An 11,741-nucleotide genomic window follows, 5' to 3' on the forward strand; every position below is an offset into this window, starting at 1 on the left:
TTGCAATAATTTAGTCTGCGCACATTGCGAACAGATTCGCCGTACCGATTTGTGCAATGGAGCGAGCCATAAGACTTCTAGCCAAAAATTGTTCTAATCATAGGTAAAAGAAGAATATAACTGGTTCTAACAGTGTTGATTTTTTAAAAAAATAATTTGTGTTTTATCTACTGAAAAAAAGAGTGCGCGTAAGGTTCACACGCGATTGAAGTAAAACGTATTTGCTATTGTACAAGATAGCAAATTTAAGTTAAGTAAAAATAAATACATCATATAACAATTTTGAATAATGTTCACACTTGTGTGATGCACACATTTATTAGTGCCAACCATTATACACATTTATTTAATGATAAATTATAAATTATATATTTATAATACCATTAAAAATATGTACTAAATTCTATAATATTCGTTCACACAGTGGATTATGTTAAACAACGCCTAAACAAATATTGTTTTCGCAACTTCACATCATGTAATTGTGTTTGATGAACTTTATGTAATTAAAATTAACATATATTCATTGACTGTTTGTATCTTTTTTACTTTTTCGCTGGCGATATAATCTCGTTCTTTGAATAGCTGTAATATGTTTTACCTAAAAAATATTTTCCATTTTATTAACTGCAAAGATTTATAGAAACTACGAATAATATAGAAATAATTTCTAATCAATAAACTTACGTTTAGTACATGACACAAATGTTTAATTTGTTTTATTATTTTCAAGAAACAGGGTAAAATATTTTTCTGATTCTGGCATTTTTTATTAAATCAATATTTGTACTACGATGTAACTTTAAAATGTTTATTTATCTATGCCGATTTCCTTGTTGGTATTGGTACGCATACAACGACAGATCTCTATTCACATTCACGACGACTAATCACAATCGACCCGTATTGAAATGATTTAATCGATGAGCGAATGAATGTGCAGTTCGGGCGTAACGCTATTTCCGTTGCATTTGCATGCATTTACACCCTAGTCGCGCCTAAAGAAGTTTTACTTTAACTCTTTTGAAAAGCACTGGTTATCAAACATATGGGTACCTATTATATTCTTTTTAAACATAAGTTAATTTTGCAATGAATGTTTTGTGATTTTTTAAAGGTAATTATAAGCTTTTCTCACATATTTTCTTTTCTTTCTCACATATAATTGATATGTTGTGTATTATAATAATCTAAAATTAATTGTAACATAGCATATGATACTCTAAGAGTGTAATACCCAAAGATAAACAAGTATACCTTATACCTTAGGTTAACAAACTCATATTCTCCACATTATTCATTGAAATATAAGTTTTATATTGAAAAAATTAAATTTTAATATGTGGATTGATGTTTTTCAAAGATTTTTAAGTGTATAATCATCACATGTTTGGTAATTTAGTATCATTCACGATAAATTTTACAGATAAAATACTATCAATTATGTAGTGTTGATAGGATATTGCAAATACAATAAATACTCGCAATCATAATAAAAGCATATATATTCAGATAATTTCATAAAACACAAAATCAAATTAATACCATCTCATCAAATCAGATTACTCATTTTTTTGATCTGATTTTCATTAAAACTTCTTATATTAATTTTCATAAATAATGAATCGTTCTTCTCTTTAAAAAGAATAATTAAACCATGATGCACACAATATTCAATAATATTCATGACAATATACAATATTTTAAATCATTCTAGATTAAATATCACATCTGACATAATTATTATAAATACCTATTACTATCTTAAAATATGTGAAGGTAATGTTGTAAGAAACCCTTTGTTAAATATCTGAGAAAATCTGAGAATCATCTTTGTTTTTGGCTAAGAGGTCGTGCTATTTATTTTTGCTCTATTTCTAGATCTGTCTGCTTTGATCCTAGATTTTTATTTGTGAGCATATCAAATTCAGGCCTCGACAGAAGTGTTGCAAATATATGCTCTGGTAGAATTTCTTCATCATTTTGATACCTAAAATAATAAAACAAAATTTTCAAACAAAAAATGTAATTCAATAATAAATAAATTAGATTTCTGTATTTTGAATTAAATTAATTTAAGATATATATACATACACACATATATATATATATATATATGTATTATATATATAAGTGCTGCTCATGGCAAGTCTGTGAGCTGAGTTAAACTTTAACTTGATTACATACAAATTCAAATAATTACTATATATCTTCTACAAATGCATTTTGGAATATATTATACACACCGACAAATTCCTAATGATTTCCTAACAACATCTGATACAAAACATTTTAACACGCTGCACAAAACTTCTAATGCACTTGGATGATTAATACCTAAAACAAAAAATATATCATAGTAAATTGTATAAAATATAAGTAAAAATAATATATAAGTTTCATTATTCACCATTTAATAATTGTTCTGGTTCAAATGATATTCCTAACATTCTTGCTGCACTAGAAATTAGTTCACACTCTCCCACATTTCCGTATAACACAGGTAGCAGAAAATGGTTACTGGTGGTAACATCTTTCGGAGTATATCCTTGAATTAAATTATTAAACTGATCACTAAAATGCCAAATTTCAAAAATATTACACTTTGGGCCATCACCACCATCAACATGTTGAACTGTTGAACAGTTTATTACGAAAATAAAGGTTTCGCTTTCAAACGATTTCCAATTGAATTTTCTCAAATACATTATTAATATATATATATATATATATATATATATATATATATTTATATTGATTATGGTGCACTGACAGGTGTGCTTATATGTCCTAAAATTGTAGCTCATTGTTCCAAAATTGATTTATACAATTCAACAAATTTTCGTAGGACTGTTTAGTTCACGAACTTTGTCGCCATGTTAATTTTCATGAAAAACGTCGAAATGTATTTTTTAAAAAACTTAATAAAATATATTATGAAATATTAAGCATCTGCTATAAGAAAATACTGTCATGATTACTTAAATCATGTGCGTTGTTCTAGATATTATTTAATGATTTAAATGCATGATAACATTTTTTACAAAACTAGAAAAGTTTTGTAGACAGTTCATTTACTTTTTTGCTAATTCCAAAGCCATTTCTAATTGACTTGATTGACTTTTGACACTATATATAAATTAAGACTATAATATTTTTTCAAACTTTGATAAATTTTTTAAATTAAACTACTTGTCGTAGGGCCGTAATATTTCAGTATGTCCATAATGTATATCGTCAAAAAAGGTTTAATAAAAATCGGTATATTTTTTTTCAACAGTTAATTACAAGAAAACAGCTTGGTAGATTTTCACCTAAAACTAATCAGTATCATTCTCAACTAATATCTTTCAAACAGTTTTTTATTTTTTTAAATCGATTCGGTATTATGAGCTTAAATGTAGACGAAAAGTTTAATTAACTTTTTTCCAAATTACAAAGAAACGGCTCGGCCGATCGCCGCACAAAACTAAGAAACGATAATCCTCATCGAGATACATCGAATGGCTTTTAAATTTCTGAAATCGGTTCAGGCGTTTTAGAACAAACGTCGATGAAACGTCTAATTTTGACAAATGCCAAAAAAACGATACTAATTTTTGCAAACTTCGACGAATTTTTAAAATGAAACTACTTGTCGTAGGGCGTAATATTTTAGAATGTTCGTCAAAAAAATGTAGGAAAATCGTCGGAAAAAATGTTTTAAACAGTTAATTACAAGAAATTGTGTCAGCGAATCTTTACCAAAAAGTAATCAGGTCGATTCCCGCGGATGAATTTTTTTTCACTTTTCTGCGATTTACAGAGAGGAGGCTTAGCCAATCGTCGCCCGAAACTGACAAATGATGATCCTCATCGAGATACATCGAATTTAAACATCCAATTTTTGAAATCGGTTCAGCAGTTTTTGAGAAAACGTCGACGAAAGGTTGAAAATCTGTTTACATACACACACACACTTTTTCCAAATTTGGTCTCATTCGATTCAGAATGGCTTGAAACGTCGAGAAAACATAAAATTAGCGAATCGGATTTTTTATGAGAGCATAAAGTTCTCCTTCGGGAAATTAATAATCAAACATAATACTTCTATATACCATATATATACAAATAATATTCCAGGAAACTCAAAATTTATGTTAAGTGTATTAAGCCAGATTCTGAATGGAAATTGTATTACATTAAAGCGAGAACAAATATAGTTCCTACTTAAATTTTCAATATAGTTTAGATACTAAAGCAGTAGTCTATAAAAGCACATGCAGGATCAAGTTCAAATCAGATAAAATACATCATATTCGTTAGTGTTTGAGATAGTCTGCAACTAAATCTAAAAACTTTTAGATTCCATGCTTATATTTAAAAAAAATAAGTATCGGGTTGGCAACTAAGTAAGTAAGTGCGGATTTTTGTTAGAAAATCAAATTCATTTTTTTCATTGAACTAATAACTTTATTTTGTAATGTATTGTTCATTTTAAGCAATGACTTTTTGTCATCTTTCAAGCAGCATCAATAACTCACTTTTCCAAACCTTCTGGTTTTCATTAGTAAAAAAAAAAACTGAATCAGGTAAAATTTGACACCATCATAATCATAGTTTGCCATTCAAGGAGTTTTGTAAAGATTGAAGCAAAAAGTAATCAGAAGGTGCAAGGTCATCAAGACTATGTGGTGAATGTGGCAAAACATTCCAACCAAGTTTCAATCATTTTTGCCAAAGATATGTGATGTCAAAGATAGAATAATCACATCATAATCACATCGAAAATGAAAATTTTTATATTTCTTTATGTTTCAAAACCTTCTGAACATTTTGGCATACCTTAAAAAAATGGATGTATGTGTGTGTGTGTGCGGATACAAATGTTCGTTGACGATTTCGGGAACACGGATCAACCGATTTGAATAATTTTAAAAACATTCGATTCGTATTGATAACGATACGTGCTGAATAATTTTTGGCAACGCAGGTCTAACCGTTCTAAAGATACGGGGCAAAAAATGCCAAAAACGGTAACTTAGTTTTTAGGAGAACGGAGCGTCCGATTTTAATAATTCAAAAAATATTTTACTTGTATTGACAAAGTAAAAAACTGATTAAATGTTTGGGAAGGCAGGTCTAGCAGTTTCGGAGGTTTAGTAAAAAAAAAAGTAAAAAAAAATGCCGTTTGCCGGTCAAAAATGATCATTGGATATATGCACATCAAATTATCAGATTTTATAGAGGTCATATTACTACGGGTTTCAAAAACTACACAAACAATCAAAAAACTCTTTTTTACTGATTGATTGATTGCAAACCTAAAATTTCAATTAAAACCATGTAAGAATGAAAGCCGCACTCACTTAGTTACCAACCTAATAATTTTTTTAAAATGAAAATAGTGGTGGAGTGGACCACATTTTTTTAGTTTGATGAACACTGGTTATATTGCTAACAAGACGAATAAAATAATAACATAACATAACACTATAATATAATAATCACTTACTCGTAGCATTTGAAATTGCTTCAATGTCAATAATATCGTTAGTATCATATATATCTTTTGGTATTGATTTCAGCTTTTCATCAAAATAATCAATTAAATTTTTTGAATTGGAATATGAAATCATCGACACTTTGTTTTTATTCTGCTTACTGTCAGCACCAATTTCATTATTTTTAGATTTCAAATTATTTTCCAGAACCATATTAATATTTTTCCAATATTTGTGCTCTTTGGGCAGAAAACCATGTTCTCTAGAAAATTGCAAGATATTTACATAATTCCATCCTTCCGGTACTGTCACATACAGGTCTCTAAGGAATGAATATATACACTTTGCTCGTTTGATCTGCAATGGTTAAAATAAATTTATTAATTATTAATAATATTATTTACGAAAAACAAATATTTTCATCAGCTGAAATGCTACTGTCAATGTTTATTACTGTGTTATTAAATTTTATGAAAAGAATAACTTTGTTTTGAATGTCTTTTAGCAAAGAAGAATATTTAGTCATATTCCAGCTACAAATATTTTAACTGTCAATACCGTACCTCTAAAAATGCTTGTTTAATAAGTGAATAATTTTTAAACTCTTGACGTGTTGGCACATCAAAAAATATTCCTGAAAAGCGATTGGGTTCTATGTAAAGTGGAACTTTTCTTAATGCATATCCTATAATATAAGTTATATCTAGTTGTTTCAATACTCTTTTGAAAACAACTACATCATTCTCAAATGTTTCATATTTGTGCTTCTTGTCTATGTGCAATTTATTTAAATCATCACAATTCTTTTTAAATCCAAGAAGTTTTCGTTCTGGTGATAACTTAATTCTAGGTTTTTGCAACATCAAAGGAGTTGTTAAAACTGAATTGCCTTTTCTTACAATTAAAATTTTTGGATCCTCATCTGATTTGGACAACAGACTATTTTTTTGAGGCAAATTATTGCACAGTATTGATTTGAGTTTAATTTTTTTTGGATTTTGTATATTTACACAAACACTAGTTGTTTCTAGAAGATGATTGCTTTTTAATAATGATTGAGTAGAGTTCTTTTTTAGTAAACTTCTGCTAGAATTCGAATTGCTAATAACAGACTTAGAACTACTATTAAGTAATGACATAGGTTTAATATTTTTAACATTTGCAGTTGGCAGTTTTTTTATGGATACTGGTTGTAATATTTTAGCTTTTGCTACATCAATAAAATTGTTTGTTTCAGCAGGTTTTAATTTAATCGGAGTAATGCTAGGTATGTCAGCATTTCTTTTGATAGAAATTTTATCACCAATAGTTATATTATCATCTTTTACAGTTGTAACTAGATTGTCTTCTTCATTTTTGTAACATTTATTTTGTTGCAAGCTTATAAACAAACATTTTTGTAACGTTTGATAATAAGTTAAATTAAAAACTCTAATTTTTTTAGGAAATCTAACCAAATATTCACAATTATAAAAATAGTTGATGCAATGCAAAAATATATTATCATTAAAAACAATAAATTGATCTGATTCATATTGTTTGATATCACATAATTGAGGCTCTTCTTCAAAAAAGTCTTTAGAATCAATAATTTCATCATCTTCTGTTTTTACCGAAGTATCTAGAGATGAGTAATTTTGCTGAATGACATTTTTAATATTCGTAGCTGCAACATCATCTATGCTTTCCTCCATCAGTTTAAATGTAAATTCAGGTACTACTTTTTTGGATGTTTTGTCCAAATGGTTTGGATCTAAATTTAAAATAACTTCCACGGCAGCTTCTGTTTCCAGACAGTATCGTCCTGATTTTAGTTTATCAAGTTTTAGGTGATGCAGGTATGAAATAGGTTTTTCATTACTTTTGAAGAACATTTCAACATTTATTGGAAATTCTCCCCAGCCTCTTTTGTATAATGAAAATGGTTCACCACTAGTATAAAAAAATACTATGAGTAAGCACAAAATTATATAATATTTCATATGTATAAATATAGCTAATTTTGTAAAAAAGAGTTATAAAAAATAGAAATTATTTTAAATAAAAAAAAATAGTTAAAAAATGGATATAATAATATACAAACAAGATTAATAGACAATTTTGTAATGGTCACATATAATAAAATTTAACATATATAATAATGGTAAGATAATTTTCCTAACAAAAAATTGCAGTTATGACAATTTACCAATTAGAATATTTATTTTTAGATTCAATTGTAATTATTTCACATATACTAACACTACTTCCACAACATCATTTGGTTTGTAAGATGCATCTAAGTGAAATCGAACTTTTTGCAATATTTCACCAACACTCGGCTGATCCTCTGGTCTCCTGACGTAGACACACCAATTGTGAGTGCAATTGTCAGAGTTATCATCGCCAACAAATTGACTTGTATTGCCTATATATTTTTATAAGATTTACTAAAACTTTACGATTTTTTTTGTATCTAAGTATAAGAAAATGCTTAGCAAATAAAACTTGAAAATTAAAAACAGAAATAAAATGTATAGAATAAACCAAAATATGATATCAACTCATTATGAAATCAACAGTAAACAATTTAAATACAATTTCATTGAAATTCTTTGCATTATTAGCAATTTTTGCATTATAAAATATTGATAGATTAAATTGCCTTACTATTGACAAAATTGTAAAAATATTGTTGTGTATATATATATATATATATATATACAGGGCCGGATTTAGAAATTTGGCGCTCCGGGGCACTAACAAAAATGCCGCCCCATCCCTGAAATTTTACGAACTTTCGAACTTTTTTTAAAGTAATCGCGCTGCTTTAGCTGCGAGGGACAAAAAATAGAAGCGCGTAAGCGCCGCGTCGCAGTCTAACGTATAAACAATGTTACAGAACTTATATAAATGGAAACAAAATTTATACTTATTATTATAATATCATATGTCTTATGATCACTTTTGTCCGCCAAATGTTTCTTTTTCAAATTTTTTTATTGGATCATCGAAACCGCTAAACCTGCCCCCCACAAATTCAAGCAGTTATTTATTCTGTAAATTTTTTTGAATGTTATTGGACGCTTTTTTTCTCAAAAACTGAATAATCATTTTTGGCTTTTTGGCCCGTATCTTCAAAACTGTTGGACCTGCCTTGACCAATAATTAATCAGCACGACTCCTTATCAATAGCAATTGAATCATAAATCGGTTGATCCGTGTTCTCAAAATCGACTTGAATGATTAAAAAATATTAGATTTGTATTGATGGGGAGACATGCTGAGCTTTTGGTACAGGCAATTACAAAAAATGATAATTTAGTTTCGATATTTCTTCTCTGAAACAGCTACGCAGCGCGATTGCTATGCAAAAAGTTCATAATTTTCGAAAAATTTTAAAATACAAAAAATGTGTTTTAGAAGTCTTTTTTTTCATTTTTCAATAAAATTTATTTTCAAGCCCTCTTAATATGAGTCACTAGTTTAAATATTTTTTTCGACGCTATAAGCTTGGAAGTGCAAAATACGTCATTTTAAGAGGGCTTGAGAACTGAAGAACATATTTTTCTTAAACTTTCAGCTTGTTTACGGATCTTTATATTAGCCAAATTGCCAAATTAGATAACTTATTAAGCAATTTATTTATGTATAGATTTTTTTTCTCACTATTCAAATTTTGCCGCCCCCCAAAATTTGCCGCCCTGGGCAGTAGCCCCGATTGCCCCTACTGTAAATCCAGCACTGTATATATATATATATATATATATATATATATATATATATATTAAATGTTAAATATGAACAATACAACACTCAGATTTTTAACACACACTTTATTTGGTAATTACAGACATTTCGAGACCATGGTATGCCTCATCTTCAGTGTAATTTCAAAACAGTTACTTACATACTAACACATTCTTTAATATTTTATTTAAATTACAATTAATTTTTGAAAATACAAAACCATCACTTACAAAGCCTCACACAGTACTAAAACATGTGAATAGATACAGAAATAGTTTGAACAAATCTTAAGTATCGAGATGAAGGGACAGGATGGGTATTATTATAATGTAAACAAATGGAGTGCGCGATCGCGTACTAAAATCAAAAAATGTGAAAATAGATTAATTTATTGAAGAGAATAAGATAAATGAAAAAAGATTATAAATTATTAATGATGTTTATATAAGAGTTGTGCAAAATATTTGTGTCGGTTCTGAGATTTACGCTATTGTTAGTCCAAATTATTAACGAAATCGATTTATCGAAATCAAACTTATGGTTGTTGATATTAGCATGATCCACAAGCGTACTTTTAAATTTTTTATTATCTATTTTTTTGCATTGTAATTCCTGCTGCCTGAGTCTTTTATCTAAGTTCTCACAAGTCTGGCCAATGTAAGAACAATTACAATCCAAACAATTTACTTTATGTATCTTTCTTTTATGTTAAAGGAGTTTCGTCCTTAATGTTGGAATATAAACATTTTAATTGTTTCAATGAAGAAAAAGTAATATGAATATTGTGTTTTTTGAATAGTCTTTTTGATAACTGATTAAAATTGTTGTTAAGATATGGAAAATTAGTGAAAAAAGTTTTTTCAGGAACAAGTTTTTGGCCATGATCTTCCGGTTTCTTATCAGAAGGTTCAAGTAATTTAGCGACTCTGTTTTTTTATAATTAGATATATTAACTTAAATGGAAAATTATTGCCAAATAAGAGCGTTTTAACTAATTTTATGTTTATGTTATAAAACAAAAAGTCTGATAATAAAATAGCGTGATCTACAAGATTTAAAATGGTACAAATTTTTATATTGAGAGGAACATGCGAATTAAAGTTAATATACCTCCCGGACCAACTATCTTTTCTATACCGATCTGTAAAACAAACACCGCCTCTATTAAAAAAGTTTTACGTCAAGAAAACGTAAAAAAGAATCATTTTCCAGATCCTGAGTGAATTGTAAATACGAATTGTACTCATTATATTTTTTGAAAACATTATCTATATCTTTATTATTAAGTAGTATTAATGTGTCATCGACATATCTGAAATAAACTAATAGTTTAGAAGGTAAAGAGTTTGAAACATGATTTTGCAGGTCTTGCAATACCAAATCGACTAAAACAAGACTCAATATTTTTAATTAAAAGTAAAATATGATGCTTTTAAAAGTAAATCAATTCTTAAAATAAAAGTTTCTAACAGTAAACATGTAAATTCATGTTTACCAATGTGTTAGTACATAAGTAACTGTTTTGAAATTACACTAAAGATGAGGCATAACATGGTCTCGATAACGATTACATCTGTAATTATTAAATAAAGTGTGTGTTAAAAATCTGAGTGTTGTATTGTTTATATTTAACATTTAATATACGTTCCACTCATATCACAAAATTTTTCAATATATATATATATAAATATATATATATATATATATATATATATAATATAATAAATAATAATGATGATAATAATACTATACCTATCAAGAGAGTGAATTTAGAAAAAAATCTTGATGATCGATCCTGATTTAATACCAGCTGAGGTTTGATATTGTCATATCGAGTCAAATCAGTTCGAGTCTTACTTTTGTCCAAAGTTGTTATGACAGAAGTCGTTTTATTTTTGGCTTTAACAAATGATCTTGAAGTGTCTAGTTTAAATTTTGATTTATCTGTACTAGTCTTAATAAAATTTTCAGTATCTGTTTTTTTGGCACCTTGTCTCGTCGATCTTTTATTTGATAATTTCAATAACTGGGCTTGTGCAGCTACAATTGTTGGGTGCTGCAAGGACGTGAATCCTTGCAAAGATTCATTATTAATAGCCTCTAATATGGCTTTATTATTTTCATAATAGTCCTTAATACTCGAATACCTAGCCAGTTTTAATAAAATTTGAATATTTTCTAATTTCTCCTGGCTTTCCAATATGCGTTGCCTGCAGTAGTTTATGTCCCTCGTTAATATTTCTCTTACACTATTTGGTAATTTGAACACGTCCCTACCACTAGCTGCAATTTCTTCTCGTTTCATAAAACATTTTATTTTATCTTTTTCCATTTGCCAAATTAAATTTTGACATGACTTTAAGTGCAGCGTATTTTTTGTTTTTAAAATCAAAACCCTTAGATACAGTTTGTTTCAATTATTTAATACATTTGTTTAATAAAACAGTTAATGCATATGTCAGAAAATAACAAATCTTTTAGGTTAAAAGTCACTTTACTATTTACATATTTCTAACCAGTGCTTCTCAA

The 11,741-nt window shown here is 27.9% G+C and overlaps 2 protein-coding genes across 2 annotated transcripts; both read right to left on the reverse strand.

The window, feature by feature from the left end:
* Positions 1-1,789: 1,789 nt before the first annotated feature.
* On the reverse strand, positions 1,790-6,900 carry LOC113378119. Its single transcript, XM_026618643.1, has 5 exons — positions 6,047-6,900; positions 5,495-5,840; positions 2,411-2,548; positions 2,247-2,337; positions 1,790-1,990 (listed from the first exon to the last, which is right to left on the reverse strand). The coding sequence occupies exons 1-5, from the start codon at positions 6,620-6,622 to the stop codon at positions 1,861-1,863; spliced, it is 1,281 nt and encodes a 426-aa protein (XP_026474428.1). The 5' UTR covers positions 6,623-6,900; the 3' UTR covers positions 1,790-1,860.
* A 23-nt stretch (positions 6,901-6,923) lies between these two features.
* LOC113375954 (YEATS domain-containing protein 2) lies at positions 6,924-11,741 on the reverse strand. Its single transcript, XM_026615890.1, has 4 exons — positions 10,965-11,741; positions 7,725-7,890; positions 6,998-7,415; positions 6,924-6,932 (listed from the first exon to the last, which is right to left on the reverse strand). The coding sequence occupies exons 1-4, from the start codon at positions 11,542-11,544 to the stop codon at positions 6,924-6,926; spliced, it is 1,173 nt and encodes a 390-aa protein (XP_026471675.1). The 5' UTR covers positions 11,545-11,741.

The sequence above is a fragment of the Ctenocephalides felis genome, unplaced genomic scaffold (assembly GCF_003426905.1).
Source record: "Ctenocephalides felis isolate EL2017-DRISC unplaced genomic scaffold, ASM342690v1 CF-g0.4_SCAFFOLD_01886, whole genome shotgun sequence".
NCBI lineage: Eukaryota > Metazoa > Arthropoda > Insecta > Siphonaptera > Pulicidae > Ctenocephalides > Ctenocephalides felis.